Source organism: Prosopis cineraria, unplaced genomic scaffold, assembly GCF_029017545.1.
Source record: "Prosopis cineraria cultivar Desert tree isolate PC_DT_omini unplaced genomic scaffold, ASM2901754v1 PC12, whole genome shotgun sequence".
NCBI classification, from domain to species: Eukaryota; Viridiplantae; Streptophyta; class Magnoliopsida; order Fabales; family Fabaceae; genus Prosopis; species Prosopis cineraria.
In genome coordinates, this window is record NW_026555343.1 from 42,310,486 (window position 1) to 42,323,605 (window position 13,120).

At 38.6% G+C, this 13,120-nt stretch overlaps 2 protein-coding genes across 2 annotated transcripts; one reads left to right on the forward strand and one right to left on the reverse strand.

Annotated features, from left to right (window-relative positions):
- Positions 1-1,518: 1,518 nt before the first annotated feature.
- Positions 1,519-4,562, forward strand: LOC129288529 (uncharacterized). The gene is made up of 3 exons (XM_054925154.1): positions 1,519-1,763; positions 2,649-3,596; positions 3,824-4,562. Exons 2-3 carry the CDS (start codon positions 2,677-2,679, stop codon positions 4,305-4,307), a joined length of 1,404 nt encoding a protein of 467 aa, XP_054781129.1. The 5' UTR covers positions 1,519-1,763; positions 2,649-2,676; the 3' UTR covers positions 4,308-4,562.
- A 6,294-nt stretch (positions 4,563-10,856) lies between these two features.
- On the reverse strand, positions 10,857-12,908 carry LOC129289374 (uncharacterized). The gene is made up of 4 exons (XM_054926133.1): positions 12,792-12,908; positions 12,568-12,744; positions 11,776-12,465; positions 10,857-11,639 (listed from the first exon to the last, which is right to left on the reverse strand). Exons 1-4 carry the CDS (start codon positions 12,906-12,908, stop codon positions 10,857-10,859), a joined length of 1,767 nt encoding a protein of 588 aa, XP_054782108.1.
- Positions 12,909-13,120: the final 212 nt, after the last annotated feature.

The following is a 13,120-nucleotide window of genomic DNA, read 5'->3' on the forward strand; positions in this document are numbered from 1 at the left end:
TCAACAATCCACCGGCTTAACAATCTCGCGCAACACTGAATATTTGATCTCCATTATATGGCATGGACCCCGCCGTTTCCAAGAATAGCCTACCAATTTGACAAAGGCTCGGAGGATTTGAGGAAATGGCAATCAAAAAATAAGCTATCAATATTTAAAAAAAAAATAGACTGGTCCAAAAAAAAAAAAATATATATATATATATATATTAAAAATTAGAGCATATGGACCTCAAACTTAACGAATAAATTATCAATATTAATAATCGAATTAGCAACATGGTAAGTGATGTATAAAAATAGTCAATTATCTTGAAATGATTGGAATAAAGTACATATACAAATTTAGTGCACCAAGTCATTCATAATTTATTTAATAAAAATATGATATTTATATAACATTAAATATAAATGATAGTAAAAAAATTAAGAAATTAAATAGATATTTTATTATAAAAATAAATTTATTAAAAATATGACATATAAGATTTTATTTAATTGAATGGTGCAATTTTATTAAATGAACTATAAATAACTTGGTGCATTGGATTTATCTAAAATTTTCTCTAACTATATATCTAACGGGCAAAGGAATATCTAAGCTTTTTTTTTAAAAAAATTGAAATTAAAATATTTTATATTGAGCATCATTGTAAAGTCCGGAATATTCAATTAGAAAATTAATGCAAATCAACTACCTTAAATATTACTTAAAATATAACAACACAAACAAGAAAAGATCTCATCTCATTTGATGAGGGATTAAGGATGGAGAAATGGAAGGAAACTACAAATGTGATGATTGGATTATTTGGAATTATTGCATGTTGTTTGACAAAAAATTGACATGAAATAATTTTTTTATATATTTGACACTATCAAATCATTCAATATTTATGCCTTTTTTTATTTTCTATTGCCAAAACTTACCTTTTAAGAAGGGTTAATGTACAATATGATGTGATTTAAACTCTAAATTTTTAAAAAATATATTCTAAATTTTAAATAATTAAAATTAGAGCAATTTCGCCCCCTCATTAAATTTGAACAAACGCCCGTCAATTTTTAAAAAATTAATGTTTAATATGTGATTTTTTTTTTCAAATGAGAGTAAGAGAGAGAAGGTTAGTGAAATTTTTTCAAAATTACACATTAGAATTCAATTTAAAAAAAAACTAATGAATATTTGTTTAAATTTAATAACGAGATAAAATTATTCCCACTCAAAATATTTAAAATTTAAAATATATTTTTTAAAAGTTTAAAATTTAAATTGCCATTAGACTTATAATTCATGATTCAAATTATATATTAATTCTTTTATGAATTAATTTTTTTGGGCTAAGGTTTTCAAAAATTAATTCCGACCTCATTATCAATTAAAAACATTTCCATTAGCATGTGTCCAACAAAGACGCATGGTGTAAAAACTGGACTGGAGCTGCGGCTTCGATGTTCAATGAACGGCCCCTCATGCCCGAGAAAAATGCGACGCATGAAACGGCGTCGTAACAGTCTAACGTGGAGCTGTCACTGGACTGGGGCAAAAGGTTGCCAATGGAAACCGACAGCATAGGATGATAACGAGAAAACAGAGGCACAAAAAGCCGACAAGCTTCATCTTCTACTTTCTTCTGATTCTTTTGGATCTCAATTACATATTCTTCATCAGCGTCACCAGCTTCTCTTCAGTCTGATCTACAAGTACCAGATTGCCTGTCTTCCTCCAATTTCATTCCAACATTTTACCCATTTGCTCTTCTGGTTAGTAATCCCAACCCTTCTGTTTTCCTATGATTTGCTATTCACTTCTATCAAATGATTGTCACCCTAGGCATCTTTATAGTGATTATTTGATCAAATGGCGTATGTTTTCCAACTTATATTTGGACTTATTTCAGTGATCGTGTTGTTCTCGGATATTGAAATTTTTGGGTGATTCTGTATTCTCTTTTTCTGTATTTGTTTCCTATGCTATTTGGGTGATAGTTGAATTTTCATGCATGTCATGAATATTTCTTGTGGGGTTGACCGTTTTGATCTGATTTGATCAATCTTTTACAGGAGGTCCCATATTTCGCGGTGAAGCGGACTATGCAATTTCTATGTTATTTTTTCTTCGCCTCTTTGAACTTTGTGTTTGATCGTTACCCTGTTTTAATGTTTTTAAGTATCGTGTTTGATCAGTGAACACTAGAAGGAGGAAATATTATGAGATCTTAAACATAGCTTTCTGATTTCTGTTAACCCACCGTGCAAGCATTCATCTTATCTTACTCTGAAAGACATTTTACTGGCAAGAGAGATCTTGGTGCAGGGTGAAACAATTTATTGTCATTGCTGCTTATACGCCATCATATTATATCGTTGATCTGTTTCAATGACAATTAGAACTTATAAACTAGAATCTTCTCCATGCTCTAAAATGTGAGTATTTGATAGGATATTTATGCCACAATGGCATATGTTCCCTTTCTTTCTACATTGTTGTTGAATCTTGCCTTTTTCTATTCATTGACAAAAGTGCATATGATGTTCATTCATTTTACACTCTTCTAGTGACTTCAGGTCCGTATTGTTTTGTTCAAAATGTGTAGGTCCTTATGTTGTTCAACTTTTAACCCTATTTTTTTCTTCTGTTTTACACAGAATCCATGAAGAAAAATAGGTAAGGGAGATGGCAGCAGGAGAAGCAAGGGCCATATTGCAGCGAACTGCTAATCGATGCTTTGTTCAAGAAGATGCTAAAAGAGCTCCCAAGTTAGCATGTTGCCAATCTTCATGTGCAACATCAAAATCAGTTGATGCTGGACCTGCTAGTGCAGCCAATGAATCAAATCAGTTTAATGTTAATGCCGTGCCTTTTAACAGAAAATCTTCATTTTCGAATCTATCGCCTGCTTCCAAGTGGTGGTTGCAATCACAACCTAATTATGGGTACCAGAAGTGCCCAACATATGAGAACTTGAATTCATCATTAATGGATGAATTGGAAACTTTGAAAGCTCTTGATGGAAATGAAATATATAAAGGAGAAGTTACTCAATTTGGTGATGAGAGCCACCATTCATCCTCTTATATGCACTGTGACTTTGAGACCAATGATGCGAAGAAAGTTTTCAAGGACAAAATGCAAGAGGCATATATTAAGAATTCTGAAGAATATTGTGAATTATCTGATATGAGGAGTAAACATGAGACAGTAGAGATCAATCCCGTTGGCTGCTCAGTGTCCAAGAAAACAAATGATTCCTGCTTGGGTTCAGATTGCTCTTGGATTGAAAGTGACAAGACTGAGCCTTGGTGGCGGACTACAGATAGAGATGAACTAGCTTTCTTTGTTTCTCAGAAATCTCTTAGCCATTTTGAGAATTGTGATCTTCCTCCACCTCAGAAGAAGTATCTTAGAAGACACCCATGTAATGCTAAAGATGACAAAATAAAGACGTCATCTTTTGACTGGGAAGCCCAATCAAGTGGCTCCTCCAACTTGTCTGTTCATGTACGAGAATGTTTGAATCCTAATCTAATGCATGGGAATCAGAGACCTTCAGCCAAAGAAGAAATTTTGCACTCTGCTTCCAACAAATCTTCTAGGTATTTTCCTCTGATGGATGCTGTTGTTTTGCAATTTGCATAGGTCCAACTTTTTATATCTTTTTTGAAACCACTCTCATGGATTCTAGGAAAGTAATTTAACTAGTTGAGTGAGTGAAGCTTGTTTGAATTATTAACTTTTCCCGTTGGATTCTGGATGTGTTGTTGGAACTAGGTAATCATGCTCTGTTTAGATTCATGTGTCTGAACTTAAAATTTTGTGACAGTACTACTGAAATTCATGATGAAAGCATGGAGAAGCAAAAAATCCTTGAGGGAGATCCAAGTAGAGCTCAGCTTATGGAAGCATTGGATCATTCCCAAAAACGTGCAAGGGAAGCCGAAGAGGCAGTGAGGCAAGCTTTTGCTGAAAAGGAGGACCTTGTGAAGTTTTTTTTCAAACAGGCCTCACAGATTTTTGCATATAAGCAATGGCTTCAACTGTTGCAGCTGGAAACTCTGTACTTTCAGGCAAATAGTAAGGATCAGCTGGTCTCCACTCTCTTCCCCACGGCACTTCCTTCCAAGTCTTGCAATGGAAGGAAAACACGAAAGAGAAAGCAGAATTTTGGGGGAGACAGTCAAGAAATGCAAGACCAGGCAAAAACAGATGTTACAACGTATGCTGTTGCATTTGCCTTAGGACTAAGTCTTGTTGGGGCTGGAATACTTCTAGGATGGACTGTGGGTTGGATGTCACCTCATTTATAGTCTCTCTCTCCCTCTCTCTCTGAAAAGGTTTGGTACATAGTCCTTCTTGCCATGAACAATGGTGGCAAACGAGGGGTATTGGTTAACAGACTGTGTATTTACTTTTGCAGACCTGTGAGTCCTTGTGATGTAAATTCTTGTGTGTTTTCGTGTAATGAATGGATCAATGAGATGATGTACGTAAATCTTTGTGGGGTGAACTTCATGTGGAACAGTTTTTCTTTGTCATTGGTTTTAGATTCCAAAGACAAGCAAGTTGGATCGTCCACTTTAATGCACTCGTTTGTACAAATAAACAGTAACAGTAAAGAACAATTCTGTGAAATGTGAGTGTGTGTGTGAATATTCAGATTAAAAGACAAGGATCTCCGCCACTTTGCCAGAGGAGTGAATTTTTGGGGGAGCGAGCTAAATGGCCCCATGTTTGGATACATGTAGTCATTAGTGTGGTTAAATGGCTCTCTAGTGTTCTGTTCAATTGTTAATACTCATTTCATGATCCAAGTTGGCATTGACAGTATTTCTTTTTGCCAACTGGTATCGACAATTAAAAACGTAACTTGGCCGAGAGGGAAAAGAAATTAAAACCTGTCTTGTGAGGCAGAATCCTAAGTTTAAACTATTGTTCCCCACAATCACAAGGATAATTGGATAATTCTTTTATATCATTTTATGTCTTTTATATGAACAGGATTTCACCTTACTGTGCAACTGTTGTCTGTTACTGGCCACAATATCTATAAATACTATTTGTAATACAATCTAATTTAAAATTAAGAGTGAAAATAAATCCAGCCCTATTAGATGATCTACAACCTAGCTTAGTTGGGGCCTAACTTGTTTAGCTAAATAGGCATATTTTTAAGGCCTATTTGGCAAAATAGGCAAGGTCCATTTCTTCAAAACCTAACCTATAAGTTTATAGGCTTGGTCTATTTAAGTCTTTTTATTTTTTATATCTATTATATTTTATTTATTTATTAAATTACATTTAATTTGTATTATTATATTTTAATTTATATTCTTTTAGTTAAATGATTGAGCCTTGTTAATGATTTAAAAAGGCTAAAAATCTAGTGAAGGCTCTTCAAAGCCTATTTCTTAAGAGGAGAGTGCCCGAAAGGGGGAGGGAGAAAAGAAGAATAGGGAAGAGAAGTACAATGTAGATGAATTGCTGGGTTAGACTGTAAAAATAACAATAACAACAAAAAATAAAGAACTAAAATAATGCTAGAACGACGGTAACCCCATGATATAGACAAAAGATGCAGAAAGTAAAGAACTATAATTTAAAATAGTACTAGAATGACAGTAGTCTGCACAGTTTAAAAGAAGACAGAAATTAAAGTGCGAGAATATAAATGCAGAAGTATGAGAAAGTAAATGAAGATTAATGGAAAATTTTATTAAAGAAGATGAAAAAGGAGGCTTACAAAGAGGACTCTCTCTCTCTCTCTCTCTCTCTCTCTCTCTCTCTCTCTCTCTCTCTCTCAATCAAAGCTTGCCCTTGAAAGGGACCTTACATGGGTTCATATAGACTTTGGAAAAAATCTGTAACCCTCCCCTATATATTCTCGATACAGGAGAAGATTAATAGAATCACTACTTAAACATACTAATCAATAATCAAAGAATTTATTTGAAAAGCTTTGGCCAAAAACTTATTTCACAAAATAATCAAGTACCATATTATATTTGAACAATACACAGCGAAAGCAACTTATATGCATTCATACTACCAATTGCATGCCTTAAAACTATAAAAATCAGGTTGGAAAATGGTTTGTGCGCCACAACGTGCAGTACGAGAGTCGCGGCATGTGGGATAGATCTACACGCCTAACTTTTTATCCCATGCGCTGTGGCATATGACACTATGCACTGCTATACGCCTATCTGAAATTTTTGCTATTATTTTGACAGTAAAATGAATAATTTTCGGCGTGCGTCGTTTTCAAATACGACATTTGATTGAAGTGATTCAAGTGCCTACACGAAACTTATCTCATAAGTTAGCTAATGAGATATGTTTGGATACAATCTAATAGTCTAATCAAAATTTAGACACCCGGGTACAAAAAGTTACTTTTTAAAAAATTTTATACATCCAAGTGCTCAAATCGATCCCTTTCTCTTATTAAACCATACAAGGCTTTGAATTAAGTCTAAAAGAACCTAATATACTTGATTAACTATAATATATCACAAACATACTCATATATTGAAATTTGACCCCTCAACGGCCAATTTTCACATTTCATAAATTTTCACAATTTGTCATTACTTGGCACAACTTGGCCTATTTGGCTTTTTTTTTCTACAAATTCATATAAAACTACATCTATATCATATTCACAATTCAATCTTAGTCTCAAATTACTTATTTCATTATAATTTCACACACAGACTAAGATTCACCAAAAACACAACATTCTAAACTCATACACATTCAAATCTTTAGCCCTTGATTCATTTTATTACATATATACACAAATGGGCTAAGATTTCACAGAGTCACTACTCAAAGCATGCATGCAATCCTATGGCAATTCATATTTACAAATATACACAAGTGTTTAGTTCATTACACAAGGTCAAAAGGGTCTTGCAGCTATAGCACTACTATGCCGGTCTAAACTCTCTTCCCTTACCTTGATCGCTGCTCTGTCCTAGAAAAATGTAACCACGGGAGTAAGATAAAAATCTCAATAATGAAATAACTCACTCCTATTGATTATCACATGCAACTATATGAAAGTAAAGCATAATATATCATATTATATAACAAATCACATATTTCATTTTAATTAACACTCATATTAGACATTTCACCACTTTTGTCCTCTTTTACAGCATATAGCAACATATTGCATCATATAGCATGATCAATAATGATTTAACCTTTAAATTACCCCGACACAAAACCATAAACTCATCTTAGATCAATATACACTCTTATTGACCCTGAGCTCACCTTTGGTGGTAGTATCACTCGGCCAAAGGTGTTCTATCTCACTTTTGAATTATAGTTTTTCCCAATACACACAATGAGGTATTGTTGACTCCAACATCATATCACACAAACACTAAAGAGTCCCATATCTCCAACATCGCACTTCAACAGGTACTAAAGAGATCATCTCCAACACCGCACCTTAAAAGGTACTAAGGAGGTATAATTTTCTAACACCGTACCTTATTAAGAACTGAGGAATATGTCATATAGTCTTATCACCACCTCTCTACTCGAGTGAACTTCCACCCCTATGATCATGCTTTTCGAACTACATAGGTTTCAAATTACCACTTTATATACTTTCTCACATATATATATATATATATATATATATATAAACATACGATATGAAATCACATTTTCCTTAGTCATTTGTTTGCTCACAAGCCATTTTCATGCAACATTCATACAATACTATAAAACATGCTTATGTCACGGGGCTAGTCTTTCGACCCGTGCGGTACTTAGACAACCTTCACTGGAAGTTGCTAAGTAAGCCTAACTCGTATGAAAGAAGGATGCTTGGCTAAGTAAAAGAAAGGGAAAGCTTGAAGGCAAAGGAGAGTAGAGAGAGTTTGGAGAATGTGAGATTTCTATAGCTTTGAGAACTCAAGGATGATTTACAAATAAGGAGGGGTGAGGTATTTATAGGCCTCCCCTTAGATCTAGAATGTTCCCACCTCCTTAATGGACGGTGGAGATTAAATCTATCCTACGGTTACAATTGATTCTCTAGAATTCTCTTAACAAATATCTAGATATTTAAATGGAAGAATCTAGAGACAATATTAAAATATTGAGGCTAGAGTTGTGTAGGCTTTTCTAGAATGTTCTTGCATTCTCTAACACTCTTAAGGTTAGCTGGGAGCCTTCTGGAGGGTTCTGGAGCATTCCGAACCTCTTTAACCTTGTGAAAAATGACGAAACGTGACATTCTCCCCCACTTAATTTCGCGACGCCCTCGTCGCGCCTTCCTCCTTGTAGCATTGGATTTGGTCAGTGAACTGCCAGAGGAGGTCTTCACGTTCCCAACTAGCTTCAAAGTCTGGTTGACCCTTCCACTTGATTAAGTACTCAGTGTAGTTGGGAACTCCTCTCTTCCTGATCACCCTGTCTGCAAGGATCTCTTCTATCTCCTTGTCGTAGTCGGTGACGACTGCTGTCGGTGCTCTCTTAGAGATACCTTGAGATGGATCTTCTTCATCTCTATAGTATTTCTTCAAGAGACTAACATGGATGACAAGATGAATCTTAAGCTTGGGAGGGAGTTGTACCTGGTACGCAACCTCTCCCACACATTTGATGATAGGGAAAGGGCCTTCATATCTCCTGACTAAGCCTTTGTGGACTTTGCATAGTGACTTGAATTAATTCGGCAATAACTTAACCATGACCAAGTCACCTACTTGAAACTCAATGGGGCGCCACTTCTTGTCTGCTACTTCTTCATTTTTCGGGAAGCTTTATCCAGGCATGCACGAGTAATGTCGGCTTCTTCTTGCCATTCCTTGGTAAACTTATAGGCAGCTGGATTGTTTCCCTTGTATAGTGTGGCAAGTGCGTTGGGGGTTAGAGGTTGTTTTCCGGTAACTATCTCAAAAGGGCTCTTACCTGTCGACTCACTTCGCTGCAAGTTGTAAGAGAATTGGGCCACATCGAGCAACTTAGCCCAATCTCGTTGATGAGCGCTCACATAGTACCGAAGGTAGAGCTCTAACAAAGCATTGATTCACTTTGTTTGTCCATCGCTCTGAGGATGAAAACTTGTTGAGAAATTCAAATATGTCCCCAAGAGCTTAAAAAGTTCTCTCCAGAATTTCCCGGTGAATCGGGGATCTCGATCACTGACGATGTTGTGAGGGATCCCCCATAGCTTCACAACATGCTTGAAAAATAAGCGTGCCGCTTCATCGACCTTGCAATCTGCTGGGGCTGGTATAAAGGTGGCATATTTGCTGAATTTATCAACCACCACCATGATACTCTCACATCCTTCAGACTTAGGGAGAGCAATTATAAAGTCCATGGAGACACTCTCACATGGTCTCTCAACCACTGGCAAAGGTTCGAGTAAACCAGCAGGATGTTGTTGTTCAACCTTATCTTGTTGGCACACTAAGCAAGTTCTCACATATGCTTCGATATCGTCTTGCATATGTGGCCAATAGAAATGATTTTGTACGAGAGAAGTGTTCTGGTTATACCTGGATGTCCGGCCCACATGGAATCATGGCACTCTTTTAGGACATCCCTTCGAAGGTTGCCCCATTTTGGCACATAGACTCGGTTCCCAATGGTGTAGAGTATTCCATCATTCACCCAAAATCTTCGAGTCTTGCCTTCGGTAGCAAGCTTTACTAAGTCGCTTGCGGATGAGTCCTGAGACATACCTTCCTTAATTCGTTTAAGGAAGTCATTCTGGGGCATGCTTGCTGAGAGAGTGGCTAACTCGGCTTTCCTGCTTAAGGCATCTGCCACCACGTTCACTTTTTCTGGCTTGTACTCCAACCGATAATCAAACTCAGTAAGAAAATCTTGCCAGCGAGCTTGCTTCGGGCTGAGCTTCTTTTGTGTTTGGAAGTAGCTCGTAGCAACATTGTCTGTCATAATAGTGAACTTGCTCCCAAGTAAATAATGACGCCAGGTTCGTAGACAATGGATAATGGCAGACATCTCTTTTTCTTGCACCGTGTAGCGCCTCTCCATGTCATTGAGCTTACAGCTCTCATACGCAATAGGGTGTCTTTCTTGCATTAACACGCCGCCTATTGCAAAGTCTGAGGCATCGGTGTGTACCTCAAACGGCTTGGAGTAGTCGGGCAAGGACATAACAGGCTCTTGCGCGACCATCTGCCTCAGCTTTTTAAAAGCATCCTGGCAATCCGATGACCATTACCAAGATCTATTCTTCTTGAGTAAATCTGTTAATGGAGCAGCGATAGTTGAATACCCCTTGATGAACCGCCGATAGTAGTTCACCAGACCAAGGAATGATCTTAACTCTGGGACTTGGTAGGAGGCTGCCATTCTTGGATGGCTCGAACCTTAGTTGGGTCCATCATGAGCTTCCCATCCTTGATCATAAGCCCTAAGAAGTCCACCTCTTGTTTGGCAAAAGAGCATTTTTCCAACTTAATATAGAGTTCGTGATCAGAGAGTACCTGGAAGACTTTCTCCAAGTTTTGAGCATGCTCTTCAAGAGTCTTGCTGTACACTACAATGTCATCCAAGTATACCACCACGAACTGGTCTAAGTAAGGGTGGAAAAACTTGTTCATGAGTGTGCAGAACATTGCCAGGGCATTCGTCAGTCCAAAGGGCATGACAAGGAACTCAAATGCTCCATATCTCGTTACGCGGGTTGTCTTCAGCTCATCACCTACGGCGATGCGTACTTGATAGTACCCGGATTGAAGATCAAGCTTAGAGAAGTACCTGGCCTTTCCAAGCTGATCGAACAAGTCAGTAATTAAAGGTATCGGGTACTTATTCTTGATGGTAATCTTGTTCAAAGCCCTGTAGTCGATGCACATTCACAACGATCCATCCTTCTTCTTCTGAAAGAGGACTAGAGCACCATATGGGGCCTTAGATGGTTGAATATATCCAGAATCAAGGAGATCTTGCAGTTGTCTCCTTAACTCTGCAAGTTCTGGAGGTGACATGCGGTAAGGTGCCAAGGCAGGTGGTTTGGCACCAGGCTCTAACTCGATCTGATGGTCTACCTCTCTTCTAGGAGGTAGTTTCTTGGGCAACTCATCGGGCATAACGTGCTTATACTCCTGTAGCACCTCTTGGATGCAAGGTGGCAAGGTTTCCCGTGGCTTGGTTGGGCCATCCTCTTCCTCAGCCAATGAACGTACAGTGACAATATACCCTTCTGAGTTCTTGAGACTCCTCTTGAATTGCAAGGCAGAAATCATAGGGTTGGGTTTCTCCAAGCGTTTCAAAGGAATTACCCGGATCATGTTAGAGTCAATGACCACCATAGACTTGGCTTCGGGAATAGGGAAGGCATGTGCTTTGCAAAAGAAAGCAAGTCCCAACACAACTTTAAAATCATCCATAGGGACAACAGTAAAGTCTAACGTACCTTGCCAGTCCCCGATCTTCACCTTCACATCCTTGGCAATCCCAAGGACTTGTTTGGCTGGGGAGTTCACTGCCTTGATGGTGCCTTCTCCCTTGTTGAGCTGGATACCTAATCTCTTGGCTTCTTCAACCTCTATGAAGTTGTGGGATGCTCCTGTGTCGAGCATGGCAGACGCAGACTTGCCCTGAATAGCAAGATCAGCATAAAGTAGACCTTTCTCTTCCTTCTTGGATGGGAAAAGAGTCCAGTTAAGGAATTCAAATGTTGGAGGGAACCAAGGTCGATCTGTTACTCTTTATCCCTGCTATCCTTCATCTCAGCAACCAAGGCATTCATAGCCTTGCGGTTGGGGCAATCACGAGTCCAGTGTGGACCATCGCACATGAAGTATGGCTTCGGTGACTTTGAGCATCACGCTTGATTGAGGGTGGTCTATCTTGTCTAGAACTCCCACCAAAGAATGTACCACCATCCTTACGATCGAAATTCTTCTTTTGTCCTCCTTTGTCTCCTTCACTGTTACTAGGATTAGGCTTTTTGGACTTGGTGGAGTAGTCGATTATGCACTCAGCAGCAGCAATTGCCTCATCTAGAGTTTGCACTTTGCGTCTATCGAGTTCTACTCTCGCCCAGTCTTTAAGTCCGTCCATGAAGTAGAAAAGAGCCTCCTTGTCGGACAGGTCCTCGATCTCGAGCACGATGGTAGTAAATTCTTTAATGTAGTCAGGAATACTACTAGTTTGTCTCAATCTGCGAAGCTTACCTCTAGCCTCTGTCTCAGCATTGTGGGGAACAAAGTGCTTGCGGAGTTCTGACTTGAACAGCTCCCATGTGTTGAGAGTGCAGATGCCCTTCTCTCGTTCAGCATGCTTTCTGCACCACCATAGTTGGGCTGCATCTCGGAGAAAAGTTGAAGCATTGTTGATTCTGATCAAGTCATTAGAGACTCCCATGGCCTCGAAGTACTGTTCTAGCCCAAAGAGAAAGTTCTCCACAATTGTAGCACTACGAGCCCCATTGTACATGGCCGGCTTGGGCACTTTCAGACCCTGAGAAGTGGTGTTTGAAGTACTACCATTAATAGGGCTACTCACACAGTGATAGATTCCCATTCATGACGAATCTCATCCATTTGAGTGTAGACCTCGCACCTCATCTCTTACATATTTGCGGAGATCGGCGAGATCACGTCTGAGGGAACGAATGTCTTCCCTTAAATCATCGTTAAGGTCTGCAATCATCAACTTGGCAGCCCGCGTTATCTTAGCATTCTCTTGGATGAGATTGTTAAGTTGATCATTGAGTCCCCCTATAGTAGTTCTCACTTCCTCCATGTTAGATTCCAAGCTAACAACATGAGGTTCAAGGGACTCACCTGCGGGTGCCTGCTCTGGCCTCGCTCTCGCTTGGACCTGGGGTGAGCTTGCTCCTGTTGTGCATGAGCTTGCTCCTGTGCTTTCGTGCCAACGACGTTTCCTTTCTCAGTTGCCATCGTATCTTCCTTCAAGCACAACGGTAGAACCGAGCTTTGATACCAACTATCACGGGGTTAGTCTTTCGACCCGTGTGGCACTTAGACAACCTTTACTGGAAGTTGCTAAGTAAGCCTAACTCGTATGAAAGGAGGATGCTTGGCTAAGTAAAGGAAAGGGAAAGCTTGAAGGCAAAGGAGAGTAGAGAGAGTTTGGAGAATGTGAGAGTTCT

Coding starts and splice junctions, on each gene's coding strand:
- LOC129288529 (XM_054925154.1), top strand. CDS start 2,677: ATGGCAGCAGGAGAAGCAAGGGCCATATTGCAGCGAACTGCTAATCGA. Junction 3,597..3,823: donor GCTTCCAACAAATCTTCTAG/GTATTTTCCTCT, acceptor ATTTTGTGACAG/TACTACTGAAATTCATGATG.
- LOC129289374 (XM_054926133.1), bottom strand. CDS start 12,908: ATGGCAACTGAGAAAGGAAACGTCGTTGGCACGAAAGCACAGGAGCAA. Junction 12,745..12,791: donor GCCAGAGCAGGCACCCGCAG/GTGAGTCCCTTG, acceptor TCTAACATGGAG/GAAGTGAGAACTACTATAGG. Junction 12,466..12,567: donor GCAAATATGTAAGAGATGAG/GTGCGAGGTCTA, acceptor ACCACTTCTCAG/GGTCTGAAAGTGCCCAAGCC.